General features: G+C 34.8%; 1 protein-coding gene across 2 annotated transcripts; it reads left to right on the forward strand.

The window, feature by feature from the left end:
• Positions 1 to 10,558: 10,558 nt before the first annotated feature.
• LOC127084124 (uncharacterized) lies at positions 10,559 to 16,366 on the forward strand. 2 transcript variants are annotated; one of them, XM_051024519.1, is made up of 16 exons: positions 10,559 to 10,777; positions 10,881 to 10,974; positions 11,166 to 11,287; positions 11,368 to 11,418; positions 11,647 to 11,766; positions 11,845 to 11,964; positions 12,173 to 12,314; positions 13,205 to 13,375; positions 13,499 to 13,654; positions 13,766 to 13,872; positions 14,217 to 14,307; positions 14,717 to 14,858; positions 14,937 to 15,093; positions 15,312 to 15,428; positions 15,578 to 15,704; positions 15,940 to 16,366. In XM_051024519.1, the coding sequence occupies exons 1-16, from the start codon at positions 10,767 to 10,769 to the stop codon at positions 16,177 to 16,179; spliced, it is 1,968 nt and encodes a 655-aa protein (XP_050880476.1). In that variant the 5' UTR covers positions 10,559 to 10,766; the 3' UTR covers positions 16,180 to 16,366. The 2 variants fall into 2 exon arrangements, with proteins under 2 accessions (XP_050880476.1, XP_050880477.1); XM_051024520.1 differs by lacking the exons at positions 10,559 to 10,777; positions 10,881 to 10,974; positions 11,166 to 11,287; positions 11,368 to 11,418 and adding an exon at positions 11,491 to 11,509.
• The last annotated feature ends 478 nt before the right edge of the window (positions 16,367 to 16,844 follow it).

A 16,844-nucleotide genomic window follows, 5' to 3' on the forward strand; every position in this document is an offset into this window, starting at 1 on the left:
AGCTAGCCTAGATGGTCTTCCAGGAACGTCTGGTGTCATGATAGGGTGTGGCACTCTATATAACCACGTCATGTAGCTGTCAACATAAGTTTAATGTAAAGGAGCTGACACCCTGTGATACTCCTATGGTACCACGTGGCTCTCGAAATCCTCCAATATCGCATCAAGATCTCTGCGATGGATGGTGGAAGGAGCGGACTCTGAAAGGGGTCTTAGAATAATCTACAAATAGCCAAACTGGTGCATCACTCGCTCGAGCAGATAAGGATACATAAGAGATGATCCACATACCAGCCATCCAGAATATAAGGAAATGATGTCTAGCTTACGCGTCTCACAACGACCCATGTATATGCAAAAAGGCAATGTCATCTGCTATAGTACGATCAAGATACACTCAAAATGACTCAATCACATTATTCCCTATGTACGACGCAAATGCGGTAGCACGTGGTCAATCCTCAGTGTAGGCAGGCACAACTTCCCACCCAGTGATGCTAGAAAAGTGGGAGATGATCCATCCCTGAAACATGGTTCAGATAAAATATTAATAACAAGTGTAACAAAATAATCATAAAAATATTAGTAACAATAAATTACCGTAAGCAGCGTGCAACTCCCTGCCATCTACTTTGTCTTCCCAAGATAACCCTCACCCAACTTCGAGTACAGGTATACCAAATAGGTGGCCCTCAGTCGTACTCGTGAATCACCGTCAAGTCGATGAGTACTTAAGGTAGACAACATCGATGTAGGTTGCATTTTTGTCCACAAAAATGGACGTGCCAACCAAGAACAAGAGGTAACACCTCAATGCACAAGTCCGATGGTAGTCAACCTGCATATCGTCGCCTTCGGCATCCTTAACCCACTGTAGATGATCTTTATAAAGCTGTTAAAAAAAATAAATCTAGTATGAGCACCTATGGTGTCAGCTACCTCATTTGCAACGTTAGTTGGGTCAGCCCCCAAATGGGCGACCATCATCTCGACGATTTCCTCTTGACTGAGCGTTTTGTGGCCCAGTAATTTTACCCTGATGGGAAGATGCAGGAGGCATTAGACGTCATCCCGGGTGATGGTCATCTCGCATATAAGAAATTGGAAATATGATGACTCTGAATGCCACCTCTCTACAAATGTCGCCTGCATGCCATGATTTATGGTCATGTACGCAATAAAACATAAACCGATAAGACCAGAATATTAGATGACATTCCTAAACCAATCAACGTTGAACTGTACTAACTCCAATATCTTCATGTCGTGAGTTACGGATTTCACACACTATCGCTCATGTAAAAAAAATATCACCAGCAATCGCGATTTAATTAGTTTAAAACATATGCATAATAAAAGTAAATAAATATACCTCTCCTTCCCAGACATGTCTATCAACATGGTATGGATATAGATGAAGTAAGGAGGTGTCATATAGGTCTCCTGAATAAATCTCTAAAGGGGCACCAGTAGAGGGTTCCTCCCGGGCTTCAGGCGCTGCTTCAACATCTAGAGACTCGTTGCCCCGTGAAATAGAGGCCTGAGACAGGCGGTTACTAGAAGTAGAACCATATGGTTGGGAATCTCAACGCTGTGAACTATCAAACTAGATTTCATCAACTCGTGGCCTCGTGGTTCTGCTAGAGGCACTTTCATGTCGTACATTCGCAGTTTGGGACACACGATGGAGCCTAATTCTGCTAGAGTTGTTTTCAGCAATTGCACATGTGTTATAAACAAACAGTCACATCACAAATTCAACCAAATTTTAGCCATACAAAAATTCAGAGATACATCTCGAAAATAGCATAGAGAAAATTCAAAGATGCATCTCCAGACAAAGTTGCGACTTTCTTAGCCATGGCAGAAACACCATTGTTGCCCTAACCCTCAAAACAAATGTCAATGCATGTCCATTTAGGCTACCTATTTCGATTCTACTACTATATAATATAGCTTAAATAACAAACTATAAATCAAAACATAAAAAGTATAGAATTTTGAAAAACATACCCAATCAAATGGATGAGAAAGAGAAGTTTAAATAAATGAGATGCTTGAAAGGATGAGAAAGAGCTTCAATGATAGAAGCTTGAATGGGTATGAGATCTCAAATGGTATTGTTTGAGTACTTTTTAGAAAATTAAGAAAGAGGAAGAGGGAAGAGTTTGACGCGAGTATATGAAACAAAAAGCATCCATAGATGCATCTCTGGACCACCCACTAAATTTTGAGTTAATGGTGTTCATGGAGATGCATATTAAGACTCACCTTTTATGCATACAGAGATGCATCTTCAGACTCACCTTTTATGCATACGAAGATGCATTTCTAGATTAAATTTTGGAATAATAAAATGGCTCATTAATTTGCTCTGAAAAATAACTAAAAAAAGATGCGTACGAAGATGCACCTCTGGACGCTATAGACAATTGTATCTTTTTACAGTGGTGGGGGAAATACCCCTAAGAATGGAAAAAATAATGTCAAAAAAACTTAAGATTCAACTAATGGTGGAGTAATGTTGTATATCATAATATGTAAATATTTTCATTTTTAAAATTCAAATAAACATGAATTATTGGTTAAATCTAAGATTTTTTTCTCATTTTCTAAATTCCAATAAATATGAATTATTGGTTAAATCTACGTATTTTATTTTATCAGATTTCACGTATAAAGAACTTAATTTACCCTCGTTCTAGAATACATCAAGTCAAGAGAAATTACTTTTACTTTCTTGTAAAAATTTTATCACCCTATGACAAAAAGATGCAACTTTTTAGGCTAAATCGTGTAATGAGTTTGGTGAGTTGCAATTTTTTTTTATGTTATTGAAATTACTATTTTTTTTACTAATATAAGAGAATTTGTAATTTCAAATTGATCTTTCTATTTACTATTTACTCTTTAAATATAAAACTTCTTTAAAGGGACTACCCTTTGTTGTATTTCATTGTCGTTTGATTTTGGTCTCACCTAAATAGAGTCAATTTTGACATTATTTGAAGATATATGACTCTTCTCCATATATTTTCTTCATTATTTTCCCTTATTGAAAGATGTGAGGTTCTCAAGCTTAACTCTTCTATCTCAACGGGGATCACAACCTAGGCCTCATAGGTGAGTTGAAAAACGATTTCTATGTAGACGAGTGATGAGTTGCCCTATATGCCTATAGGAAATGAGGGGATTTTCGATCTAATTTTGTTTTTCACTATTCGACCTTCGTCTAAGGCCCATTAGTAAGACCCTCTTTGCGGACTCTATTTGGGCATTCGTTTGGAGTGTTATATTAAAGTGGAGTGTTGAGCTACGCATAGGTCATCTAACTGGTTGCAAAATCTTTTATCAGTGAACTATGTCACATTATCTGTCACCACGACCTCCGGAATGGAGAACTTAGTAAGGATAATTCTTTTGAAGTAAAGAAGGATGTTGTGGACAATTATCTTTGTTAAGGCTCAACCTTCATTGATTGTGTGGAGTATTCAACGATCATGATCAAATACTTTAGTTTCCTAAGAGCTATCAGGAAATGACATAAGATATTTGTCCCCTTCCAAGAAAACAACTACGGTGAGTATTTTGTGTTCATCTTTAATGGCGAGTCTACGTGTACATCTTAATATTTCTAGCATTTTTTGCACCTTTTGCAAATAATATTTTGTACTTAGGGTTTTCTTCGTTGTGGATCTTCCTCCTAGATGTTGATTGGCCTCCCCCTTATGGATCTCTTCCAAGACAATTTTTCTCTCTTATTTTGTTAAACACTTCAACATAGGATTGGTGAAACCCCACTGGTACATGTGGCCTTCTAGTAAGGAATATGAGCAAGCTCGTCTCCGTATCTTTGAAACTTATTTCTTATCTTTTGGAAATTATCCAATTAAGATGTACTTGGTTATTGAAGTTATCTAATTGTGGTTCCCCAACAAATTTGATGCATGAGTGGTGTTGGGGGTGGTCAAAGTTTCATATATCACTGTTTTGTTGGAGTCCATTACCTTGGAATTTTCAAGTTTGGATAAGAGGTCATCCTTTGAATTATGAAATCTAGGAATGGTTGAAATTATGTCTTGTTAAATTTAGCCATAAAAACCTTCACAATCGCAACATACTACTGCATGGTCACACCCTTGGCCTAATAATCTCATTTGCTTTTATATGTAACTGCAGACCTAATCGTCACCTCTTTGACCCCCATATCAAAATCCATATATAGTCTGACCAATCAAACCTCGTATCCGACTTGGTTGTTGGTTGTTGGGAATTCAAACCTTATTGCTACCTCGAGGGTGAGTCTGTTGTCATTTTCCAATAGGATCCCGATCATGTCACCCTTAACATTGGTAGTGTCGTTGACAAATACCTTCCCCTGGATGGCATGTGTTGTTCCTAAGATGCAATTTCTTCCATAAAATTGGACAAAGTTCAAGATTTGGGAGATTTTTGAGGTTTGTAAGTGATTTTAAGTTCAGAGAATTCAACGAACCATTTCACCATTCTCCCTGTTAAGTTTGGTTTGAAGAACACTTTCTTGATTGGATGGCCAATTCAAAAAGTAATGCCCTAACTTGCCGGTCGTAGTTATAAGGGCCAAAGCGGTATTTTTATCTTTTGATACCTTATACTCGGACCTTGCAATACATTGCAAATGAAGTATACTTGTTTTTGGGATATCTTGTTTTCTTGCACTAGAACAACTCCAATGGATTTTGCAAACACATATAGATAAATGAAGAAGGTTTCTTTTTCCTTGGATATATTCAAGACAAAAGGCTGAGACAACACTTCTTTGAGCATAGTAAACATAACTTGTTTCCCAAACATCCACCCGAAAGCTGTATTTTTGCTAAATGATTTATAACACGGTAGAGCATGATGAATCGATTTTAAAGTAAGCCGTGACAAGATGATCAATATCCAATTTAACCATTGGATTCCATTCTCAGTCTTTGGGACTACCATGTATATTTCAACCTTGAATTTGTATGATTTAAACTATATACTTCTTTCTATGAGATGATATCCTAGGAACTTCCTTGATTTTCACTTCGAATATGTACTTCTTAAGGTTTAAACACATGTTGTACCATTTCACTTCCTTGAAGTTGACTTATAGCTAGGCAAAATCACGTATCTCCTTGCTATATTTGTCTATCATATTATCCATGCATACCTCTAGCATGTCATCAATCTAGTCTTCAAAGACTCCGTTCATCATCCTTTGGCATGTTGATCCCCATTTTTTACACCGAAAGGCATCATCTTGTGACAAAAATTTCTCACGCCAGTCATGGATATTGTCTTAATTTTGAAATTGGGATTCATTGAAATCTAATTGTATCTCAAATAGGTGTTCATGAATGACAATAGTTTGAAACTGAACGAGTTATTCACCAACATGTTCATGTTGTTCAAAAGATACGTGTCTTTGGGAAAGACTTTGTCAAGTCCAAATGATCGACACACATCCACCACTTACGTTGTTTTAAATATTCACTAACACAACATTTGACAACCAAGTAGTGTACTTGCCCTCAATTATGAATCAAGCCTTTAAAGGATCCTCCATGCCCCTATTGGTTTCATCCATATTCTCAAGTGGGTGTTTTCAGCGATGTTGGGCCACATATATATGCAAGTTAATGAGTGGCAAACTAACTTGGTATATATACTTTAAAATTACTTCACATACCAAGTGAGTAAATCAGATTTGGCTTGTAGGCATCTTGTAAGTTGAGTTTTCACATCCTCGGGTAAGTTGACTGCTATTCTGATGACTTATGTAAGTTCATACCTCACAGAGGTCTAGATTTATTCTTTGTTGAGATCTTCTTGCTATACATTACTCTTTTCCTCTAAAGGAAATGTTTCTTCTTTGTATTTGTCCCATATCGATCATGGTTCCAAACGAGCTTCTCGTTATAGTTGTTCTTTGTGTGCAACTTCAAAGATCTCAAATTCCTTAGTTAATTGGTACTTTTTCCATAACACTAAGAAACAAATGTGATACGCTTCCACATTTGTTTCGAGCATATTAACCTAGTTAGCACCAACATAAAATTTTAACTTTAGGTAGATCTTCGATGATATTGGGCATAACTTCACCAACGTCGTCCTTTCAACGAGACAATTGTAGATACATTTTCATCCATCTACTATAATTTTGACTCTCATGACCCTTTTGATTTTGTTTACTCCAAATGTTATCGACAACTCCATATACCCTTAAGGTTTGGCATCCGATTCAATCCCCTTAATATTACCATCGTGTTACGATTACAAGTTATGCTTAAGACTTAAGGTGTTAAACATATATGTGTGCATGATATCATAGGAATTTCCCTAGTTGAATAACACATAACGAATATCTAAATCTTCCTTCTCGACTGTTATCAACAAAGGGACATGGTGTTTTGGTAATATATTGATAAATGACTAATTGTAGAAAGACAAGGATGCATAGTCCTTTTGGTTATCAGTTCTAACCCGTCCTTCATTGCGGTGTCTTCCAACTATTTCATCTTAAGGGAATAAAACATCAAGGTAATGAGTGAGAGACACAAACATTTCATTTTGTGTTCGTCAAGGCATTGATGGGTAAACCTTTCCAAGACGTACAAAGTTGTCCTACTACGCAAGCTACAATGTGGATACCGTCTCACTGGTTTAACATTTTGCTTGAAAATGTGAGTTTCAGGAGAAAAGTCAATGACTTCTTTTTTTCTTTGTCTCAACCATCCTATGTAGTCGTTCTAGTTTTGAATTAGTCTTGTTCATTACCAGACATGTAACACCCTATTTTTCTAACTTATTTATTTATTTATTTGAATTTACGTATATTTAATTGTTTAAATCAACTTCTATATGCATTTGAATGTTTTTTAGATGACTAGTATTCATATATGATATTTTGGGTTAGTGGAGCATAGTTCTAGTTATTTAATTAGATAATAGAATTATAATATTAGAGAATAATAAGGATGATTATTATTAAAATAAAATTAGAGTCAAAAATGGTATTTTGATAAACAGGGGAATACGTGAGGGCATTGTGAGAATCACTAATTGAGAAGGATTAGGTTTCTAATAAAAAGGAGTTCGTATAGAGTTTTTGGGTTAGTACGTGAAAACTGATCTTGGAAAAGAAGAGACTAGGAGAACCTCTATTGATAGAGCTTGAAGGTGTTTTTGCTGGAAATCCAAGGTAGGGGGGGGGATTACTCTAAATATGATGTTGAATGCATGATTGAGTTGAGGGAAGTCCTTAATTCCATTAGGTTTTCCTCAAAATTTTCCCTTTTGATGAATGATTGATGAATATGAATCGAGTTCTGTGATAGCATGAATTATATGTTGTATTATGTGAATTTCGTGTACCGATTTACCATGGAGATTGTGTGTTCTTGTTAGTGATGATATGAATTGGTGTTTATATGTGTCTGGTGATTTTGATGAACAAAACATGTAAAAACCATGATTAATCGAAGAAAATACATGTTAATTGATAGATAGATGATGTATTGATGTTAGATATTTTTTTCCTAACGTTGTTGATTGATATGAGGGTCGGGAAGCGAAAATCAAAGTTCAAAATTGACCTTCATGGCAAAAATGCAATTTCTGCCTTCTGGTTCAAGGTGACGGGCATTACCCTCATGATGTTACAACTTTAAAGGCACTGACGGGCGTCAACTGCTTAACGGGTAAACTGTCATGGTCCCTAGGCTCAGTTTTTTGGGATGAGCGTCATAGGGATGACGGGTGTGGTGGTGTGGGCAGCGACGGGAAACTCGTCATGCTTCCAAAATGAGTGTCGTTTGCCTAGTTGCATGGAATTGTGTTGTCAGTTCCAATTTTTGAGGTTGTGATGTGATTATACTACTGTTTAGCCACTATTTGGAGATATTTTGGTGTTGTATATTAATTATTGTAGAATTAATCAATTTTTGTGTATTGAGGATGATATTGTGCATAATTATGGTAATTATATGGTGATAATTTTGGTGATATTGCATATTGTTAAAAATCATGCATCATGGTGTACGAACTCCGATCTAGTTTTGGTGTGCTCTGGTCCGATGGTGTGGATTCATGGGCAAGTAGTTGGTTCTAGATGGGAATCGGTGAAGCGTTACTAAAGGTGTTAGCAGCGAATTGGTGTGATCTGGTCCAATGGTGTGGATTCATGAGTGAGTAGTTGGTTCCAAATTGGAATCGATGAAGTGTTACTAAAGGTGTTAGTAGGGAATTGGTATGCTCTAGTTCCAGAGAGGGAATTCACAAGCGAAACGAACTCGTGTTGTTCGTAACGGTACCACATGGATGTAGAATCATGATGTTGAGTACATTACATTCGTTGTTTGTATATGCAATTGAATAACTATGTTGATATTGGTGGTTGAGAATATTTATGTGGTTAGTGTGAATGAATTGTGTTGAAATGATGTGAATGAGATACATGATTGTTGATGTTTGCTTAGGCTACCCTTCATACTTTTTCGCACTATTATATATTTCGAGCGTATTCTCACTCCTTTGTTGTTTGTGTTGTTCTGTGCTCCTTATTGGAGGTATAAATGAACAGATAAATGAGTAGCTTCTAGAAGCTCAAGGATGGCGTTGATGCTATTATTCTTTTTCTGTTTTATGCGATATTTAGATTCTGTTGCTCTGATCTGTAGCACTCGGTGGACGAACGTTATGTTTTATCATTTGTTATTATTTTTGAAGTTGTTAACGTGGAAGACATTTTGCCATAACCAAGTTTTATGCTTAAAAGAAAGTGTTCTGATACTTAATCGTTTGTTAAGTTACTTTATCTGATTTATTTTCCACTGTGATGAGCCTATGTAAAGCCGAGCATGTGATGCGATTGTTTAAGTTATTACATGTTTTATCTAACCCGTGTTACAAAGCAGGTTTATATTATCTTTGCGTGACATCCTATGTGTATAATTGTTTTAAATTAGCATTATTTCGTGTTGGATTTGTTAAGGTGTTACAAACATATTCTAGGAGATTTTTAAGACACAGTTGATGTCTCCTCTTGAAAATATTTCTCCGGCCAACGTCTGCTGCCAAAATTTGCCATTAAAGTGGAATAAAATAGAAACATTAAAGGACATTTCCCACAAAAGACGCTAATTGATCAGACTGCGTACCTTGTTTCAAAAATTCTTTCTCATTGAAGATTAAATGACAAACTTTGATAATCAACTACTCCGGAGGCCAGAGGTACTTGCAAACACTCTAACACTAAAAAAACCTTAGAACCTTCTTCTCGTGACACTTTATCTCCAAAGATAAATTTTGATAGATCATACAATCTTATCATCCAACGATCCAGAACGACCTAGCAACTTACTTGCCTTTGATGTCTTCTAAGTTAACTTTTTTTTTTGGGTTGTCCCTCTACTCTTAGAGTCAAGTCACCCAAAGCTTAGTAGATTGGGAATCAACCAAATTTTATAGACTAAGATATCGTTCCATAACTATTCTCTCCATTGAAGCATATATGTGGCGGAACAAGTTTCACATGATAATAATAAAACAACTAGTGTTTTTATATCTTTAATCAAATTGTCAATTGTTCCATATTGATTTATACATATTTAAGATACCATCATGTGATTCGTTAGGAGTATTTTTTAATGAGATTAATTATTATGCACTGTCACTGTAAAAAGTTTTAAACTATCAATTCATCACCATCATCCGTTTGCATTACTTTATAGATTTTTAAAATAAAAGTCAAACTTGTTTCAATATCCAATGACTATGATTAACTGACGGTGTAAAATCCTTTTACACTGTCAGTGTATTTCAATTAAATCCTTTTTTAATCATTGAAGCAAAATATACCTGCATTATTTCAATATGATGTCGCATTGTGGACTTGCTTAAGATACATATGTTGATCTGTACCAATGAAGATGTTCTAAAACATAAAAAAACTACACATTTACTTGACACCGAATATCATGAAACAAGATTTCCTGCAGTAATGGGGTCAAGATATTGTTATATTTTCTATCTCGATCTAATGGTTTAAAGATACTTATTTAATGTTTAATGTATAATTCAAAAGATACTCCGACTAAATCTATATCGTCGAATCTAAATCGAATGACTTTTGATTTATGACAACTTGAGCGCATCGATTTATTGACGGTAGTAATTCATAGTCTAAATATCATGTTAATAATATAATGAATTGAACTTTATATGAATTTATACATAATTAAAAATATTAAAAGAGTCATTGTTAACTTATGTCATTTGCGATTAAGGACACAATTTTTTTTTTTTTTTATATTGATCATATAATATTTTTATTTTAAAAAATTAAATACACAATTTTTAAATAAATGTTTCTATATGTTTGATTCTTAACTTGTGATGAGTTATCATTATCCATATTAAAAAACTGAATTAACAGTACGTGTAATTCTCAGTTTTTGTGTGCTTATTTAACACTTTCATTAATTTGTTTAAGTTTTTATTTTTGATAATTAAACCAGTTTTATTTTTCACTATATATTGTTGCTTAAAATATTTGGTCGGAAATTCCCTCCGAGGAAGAACTTTCTTATTTCATTCCCTTTGGTTTATTCTCCTCCTTCTTTTATGCTCTTTATCCGTCACCCTGTTTTCCGTTATTATAATTAATTATTAATTTATACGCTTATTTTACAGTTACGCCACGTGTCTATTTCATCGCACTCCTCACATCAATCCATCTCTACCAATAACGATTCATGATTTCTCGGTTCGTTTCGTAATCTGTTATAACCGTTTTTTCACCTCATGATCAACATTTGAAGTAATTGAATTTGAAATTCATGATATTCTTGGTTGATTCTTAACCCTAGTTACCTTAGAGTTCTTGCTAGTATAAAGAAGAAGAAAAAGGAAGGATTCACCATGTCTTCCCCAGGAGTACAGTTACACATCCAAAAACACCATGTAAGTTTACATTCTTTATCATGTTAAGATTATGTGGATTGTGCATTTTAGATCGGAGATGTCGCGGTTAGGTTTATTCAGTTTTATTTTGTTAGTGTTAGTGTTAGTGTTGTGTCTGGTGTATGCGTTGTTGATTTAGAGTAAGATGGATTAGTGTATTGCGGTTTAACTATTTGGCAATGAATGTGCAGGTGGTGATGGATAATGGTATTGTACAAGTTACATTATCGAAACCAGATGGAATTGTCACTGGAATAAGATATAATGGCGTCGACAATTTGCTTGAAGTTCTCAATAAGGAGACTAATAGAGGGTATGTGTTGTTTGGAAATCAGAGGGAGATTTCCCTTTTTAAGACATAATCATAATTTTATCTTTCAATTGAATGTGTAGGTATTGGGATCTTGTTTGGAGTGCACCAGGAGTCAAAGGGGGCTTTGATGTGTATGCCTATACTATTTTATTTTGTTACAGCTTGAACGAGTCTTTTGATACTATTACGCCAATGATATTAGGGTTTACAATTAAAATGGGAGTGAGTGGTTTTTATCTCACACCAGCTGTCGAATCCCCTCTATTTTTCTTAACTGTTCAGTTGGCAATCCTATCAATTCAGTTTTTGCTTGAGGATAATATTTGAAACAAATGTGAATTCAAGATATTGTGATTCAGGATTAAAGGGACATGTTTCGAAGTTATAGTTCAAAATGAGGATCAGTTGGAGCTATCATTCAAAAGAATGTGGGATCATTCTCTTGAGGGAAAGTATGTCCCCTTGAATATTGACAAAAGGTAATTGCTTAAATTTTGTATATAAGACCTTTTGAAATGATAACTATTGGGTTAATATTTGTAAATGGTTCATTTCAGATTCATTTTGCTCCGTGGTTCATCAGGCTTCTACTCTTATGGAATTTATGAGCACTTACACGGATGGCCAGATTTTGATCTTACTGAAACAAGGATCACTTTCAAGCTTAGAAAAGACAAGTAATCAGTTTTCTTAAAAATTATTGTGTGCGCGTGTGTGTGTAATTCGGATTTCCAGATATAACTTACTTCACAAATCTAGAGACAAAAGTAACATACCATTCTTCTTCTGGATCTTTGGGAATGTTACATTCAAAACAATAGTGGAGTGTGTTGCAATCATTTTTTGCTTTTGAATATTCATCTAATTTAACAACCAAGTTTATAGGTTTCAGTACATGGCTATGGCTGACAATAGGCAAAGGATTATGCCTTTTCCAGAAGATCGGATGCCAGGAAGATGCCAACCCTTGGCCTACCAAGAAGCTGTTCTACTAGTTAATCCTAAGGATCCACGATTGAAAGGAGAGGTACTGGATGCAAATACATTCTGTTAGTATTCTATTTTAGGTCTTATATAAATGCATGCTTGATTTTACATTTGAATAAGTGTATGATTTGACACCGAATATATTCACACCAATAATGGTTCATGGCTTAACTTGTCCCTAATCCCTACTTACGTCAATGACTATTATTTTAAAGTATGGTTAAATTATATTTGGCTGATCAATTCTGCAATAAATAAGGAGAAAAGATGAAATTCATGATTAAATATATTAGAAACAAAACAAAAATGCATCTTAAGTAGGATCGGACGGCATGTGAAAGATCGTAAAACTAGGATCGTAGCATGGCACTTAAGATCTTATCGATGGGCAAAATGGTAGTTTGACATACATATACACACAAAAACATGAAAATTATAATACATGGAAAAAGTAACCTATAAATCACAAAATTCAACCAATTTAATTAATAACTCATAACTATCATTCCATAATTTAACAAGTTCAAAAGATTTTGTTCAAAATAAATAGCTCAAAAAACTAATTTAACAAGTTCAAAAGACTTTGTTCAAAATAAATAGCTCAAAAAACATAAATCTAACAAACATGTCTAATTATCTAAGATATTATGTATTCCGATATCATGATAGTCATATAAAAGGCAACTTCAGCACGTAAGATCGTAAGATCTTAAGACCCAACACTCGATCTTAACCCCAAAGTGCACGGAAAAAGTTTTTTCTCAGATCATAGCACTAAAAGACAACTTCAGCACGTAAGATCTTAAGACCCAACACTCGATCTTGACTGCAATGTATATAGACGCAGAATGAAAGTTTATCAACTATTTTCTATTTTAATATTCTCTTTCTGTGTATGAAGTCTTCTATTATGTTCTTATTTGGTTGTAGGTGGATGACAAGTATCAATATTCATGTAAAAATATAGACAATAAAGTCCATGGGTGGATATCTTTCAGTCCATCTGTAGGATTCTGGCAGATCACACCTAGTGATGAGTTTCGTTCTGGTGGACCCTTCAAGCAGAACTTGACCTCTCATGTAGGACCCACCACACTTGCCGTAAGTGAAAGAACGTAGACCATGGTGATAGATTTCCTGCATGGCTATTAAAAGTTGAGCACATTTTACTGTATTATTATTATCTCTTATAACATCACATGTATATTAATTTGGCCTCATCAGATTTTTCTTAGTGGTCACTATGCCGGACAAGATTTGGTACCCAAATGGAGAGGCGGTGAACCATGGAAGAAAGTTTTCGGTCCTGTATATATTTATCTCAATTCTGGATCAACAGGTGATGACCCACTCGTGTTATGGGAGGATGCAAAAATAAAGGTATACCTAATGCACATGTATCCCTTGTACTTTCTTGTTTGAATGTTGATAGTATAGTTCAGTTGGATGCAGTAAGTTTTAAGATAAAGACTGATTTGGACTTATATTCAGATGGCGACCGAAGTTCAAAGCTGGCCATATTTATTCCCCGCTTCAGAGGATTTTTTAAAACCAGATCAACGGGGCAACATTAATGGCCGATTACTTGTCTTAGACAGGTATGCAGACATGATTTTTCCTACTTTGTTCTTGAGGTTTCAATTTTGCATTGTTGGATGAGTATCTTATTTACTTCTCTTAATGTACTAATGTGAACAAGTTGTCGATACTTATAAATCAACAAATTTTTGTAAAAATAAAAGTATCTTATTTACTCGTTAGTATATTGTATGGATACAAGCACAGTTTTCCAAATTATGTTGCAGTTCAAGTTTAGTGCTAACTACTGCAAATTTTTTCGGAATGCATAAATATCACTAAATGAATAAGTAATCAGTTGCTGAGCTGCAACAGGATTATGGTTGTTCGTTTTCCTTGAGTGAAATATTTTAATTATTTTTAGGTACATCAGCACTGACTTAATATCAGCAAATGGTGCTTATGTTGGTCTGGCTCCACCGGGAGATGCAGGATCATGGCAAAGAGAATGCAAGGTGTTCTTGCTTCCTTTGTTGAAACCTAGTATTTTAATTTCATGAGCTGTACTTTTGTAGTTTGTGCTCATCTGTCATTTTCCCTCTCCATTCTGGGACTGGGACTCCAGGGCAGGCCTATTAAACTTTTCTTTGCTCTATAGTATGGGCTATGTTGGCAGCAGCTACTCCTTATGGTTACAGACAGTCTTTAACAATATGATCTGTTTGTCATTTAGTAATTGAAAACAATGTAATAGTCTCACTCTTCACAAATTAATTTGTCCATGTAAACATAATCAACATCATATTGTTTTTCTCATCTTTTGAAAAACATAAATTAACTGAATCACGGTAGTAATAAGAATGCTTTTGTGTGCGTCCAAATAAATTCCTTTCCAGAACATTATTTAACTTCTACTCCTGCCAGGACTATCAATTCTGGACCAGAGCAGACGTGAATGGATTTTTTACGATTAGCAATGTACTTCCAGGTGACTACAACCTTTTTGCTTCGGTGCCTGGTTTTGTTGGAGACTACAAATTCGGTGATCTTGTGAAGATAACCTCAGGTTCATTAGCTTAGTCAAAGTTGAAATCATTTGTCATCATGAAAGACAAATTACATGCTTACTGAACTTGCAATGCAGGTTCTTGCATTGAACTGGGGGAACTTGTATATGAACCTCCAAGGGATGGTCCCACATTGTGGGAAATAGGTATTCCTGATAGATCCGCCGCAGAATTTTATGTTCCTGATCCCAATCCACAATATATTAATAAGCTTTTTATAAATCATCCCGACAGGTTAGCATTGTTTATCTTATTAAAGGCTCATTTCTTCTGTTCCCCCCTCTTATATTGCTAATCCGGATTTTGCTTAATTTTGAATCTGTTGCATATTATAACACAAAAAATTCTGCAATCATGATCCTCCTGTGCATTTATTCTGTTTGCATATGATGAAAATATTTCCTTGATATGTCGTCCTGTTTTTAGATCTTCCGTTTTCTCAAAACCTGTAGGTTCAGGCAGTATGGATTGTGGGACAGATACTCAGAATTATATCCTGATGCGGATTTGGTTTACACAATTGGTGTTAGTGACTATAGGAAGGATTGGTTTTATGCTCATGTTCCCAGGTCCGGTTCTTGGAATATTGATTATTTGTATAACATGGCTCGAGATCGAGACTATAGTGCTTACTTCATCTTAAATAGTTTCGTACTTGCATTTTTTTAGTTAAGCTTTATATATTAGCTTATCATTTTCCAAGCTTATATAACTTCAGAAAAAGAGAAGATAACACTCACGAAGGAACAACTTGGCAAATCAAGTTTGAACTCAGTGGTGTTAATCAAGGAACTACATATAAACTGAGAGTTGCAATTGCATCTGCAACATTAGCTGAATTGCAGGTAAACTCCCCTCACGCGGATCCGAATTGCATGTAGTCAGCACACATGTGAATGTTGGATTAAGATCAGACGGTCTAAATTTCAAGCTCGGTATTTTAGATTTTAAAAAAATTGCTTGAAATCTAGACCAGCTTACCAAATCAAGCCGCACAGGCCCTTGTTGTCCGTTGGATTAACATGATGGTATTTCACATTTTAAAATTTTGTCCTAACCTTGTATTTGTTGTCTGGGAAGATTCGAGTCAATGATCCCAACGCAGGGCGTCCCGTATTTACCACCGGATTAATAGGAAGGGAGAACTCAATTGCAAGACTTGGAAGTCATGGACTTTATTGGCTGTACCATGTGAACATACCAAGTTCTCTTCTTGTTGGTGGCTCAAATACTATATATTTTACACAGCCAAGATGCACCAGTCCTTTCCAGGGTTTCCTGTATGACTATATTCGTTTGGAAGGACCACCTTGTTCTTGACAAGTAATTTAACCCAGCCTTGGGAAATAAATGATACAAAATACTACTGCTCTTTCATTATGTTGGAATGTATTTGTTTTTTTTAATGAAACACTGGGATGTTTTTGTTTATGAACATAGTATACTACATGTTTATGTTAGACTAGTTCATCCAGCATTATTCATGAAACAGGCAGATTGAACATTAGTTTTGTGCACAGCTTTTTGAATAATGATTGTTTCATCTGTATAACAACACTTAGTATTTGAAATTTTGAACCTAAGCGGGGTATTAAAAAATTCACATCATATCATACTGAATTACAATCGTATAACTTTCTTACCAAAATTTCCCGCCAAAACTCTCTTCCTATTAATTCATTAATAATTAAATGAAATAACCTCATTTTATTAATTTATCTATTAATTAATTGGTATTAAAAATCCACTAAAGCATTACACATCTTAAATACAAGAATATCACAACTTTACCATACACCCCTACCATTAACTCTATAGTCTAACATTTATCAAAATAGTCTAATTATATCATTTTTATTTATTATTAAATTTTTGAAAATTGATTTTTTTTACCCCTTTATTAATTTACCGAAACTTAATACAAGAGTTCTGATAGTTAAATTTTTAATTTTCAAAGTATAAAAATATTTATCAAAAGAATTTTG

Source organism: Lathyrus oleraceus, chromosome 5 (genome assembly GCF_024323335.1).
Source record: "Lathyrus oleraceus cultivar Zhongwan6 chromosome 5, CAAS_Psat_ZW6_1.0, whole genome shotgun sequence".
NCBI classification, from domain to species: domain Eukaryota; kingdom Viridiplantae; phylum Streptophyta; class Magnoliopsida; order Fabales; family Fabaceae; genus Lathyrus; species Lathyrus oleraceus.

Excerpts from the sequence above, each read along its gene's own strand:
- LOC127084124 (XM_051024519.1), top strand. Across the intron at positions 14,308-14,716 it reads CATGGCAAAGAGAATGCAAG|GACTATCAATTCTGGACCAG; the intron begins GTGTTCTTGCTT and ends TACTCCTGCCAG. Across the intron at positions 15,705-15,939 it reads CAACATTAGCTGAATTGCAG|ATTCGAGTCAATGATCCCAA; the intron begins GTAAACTCCCCT and ends TTGTCTGGGAAG.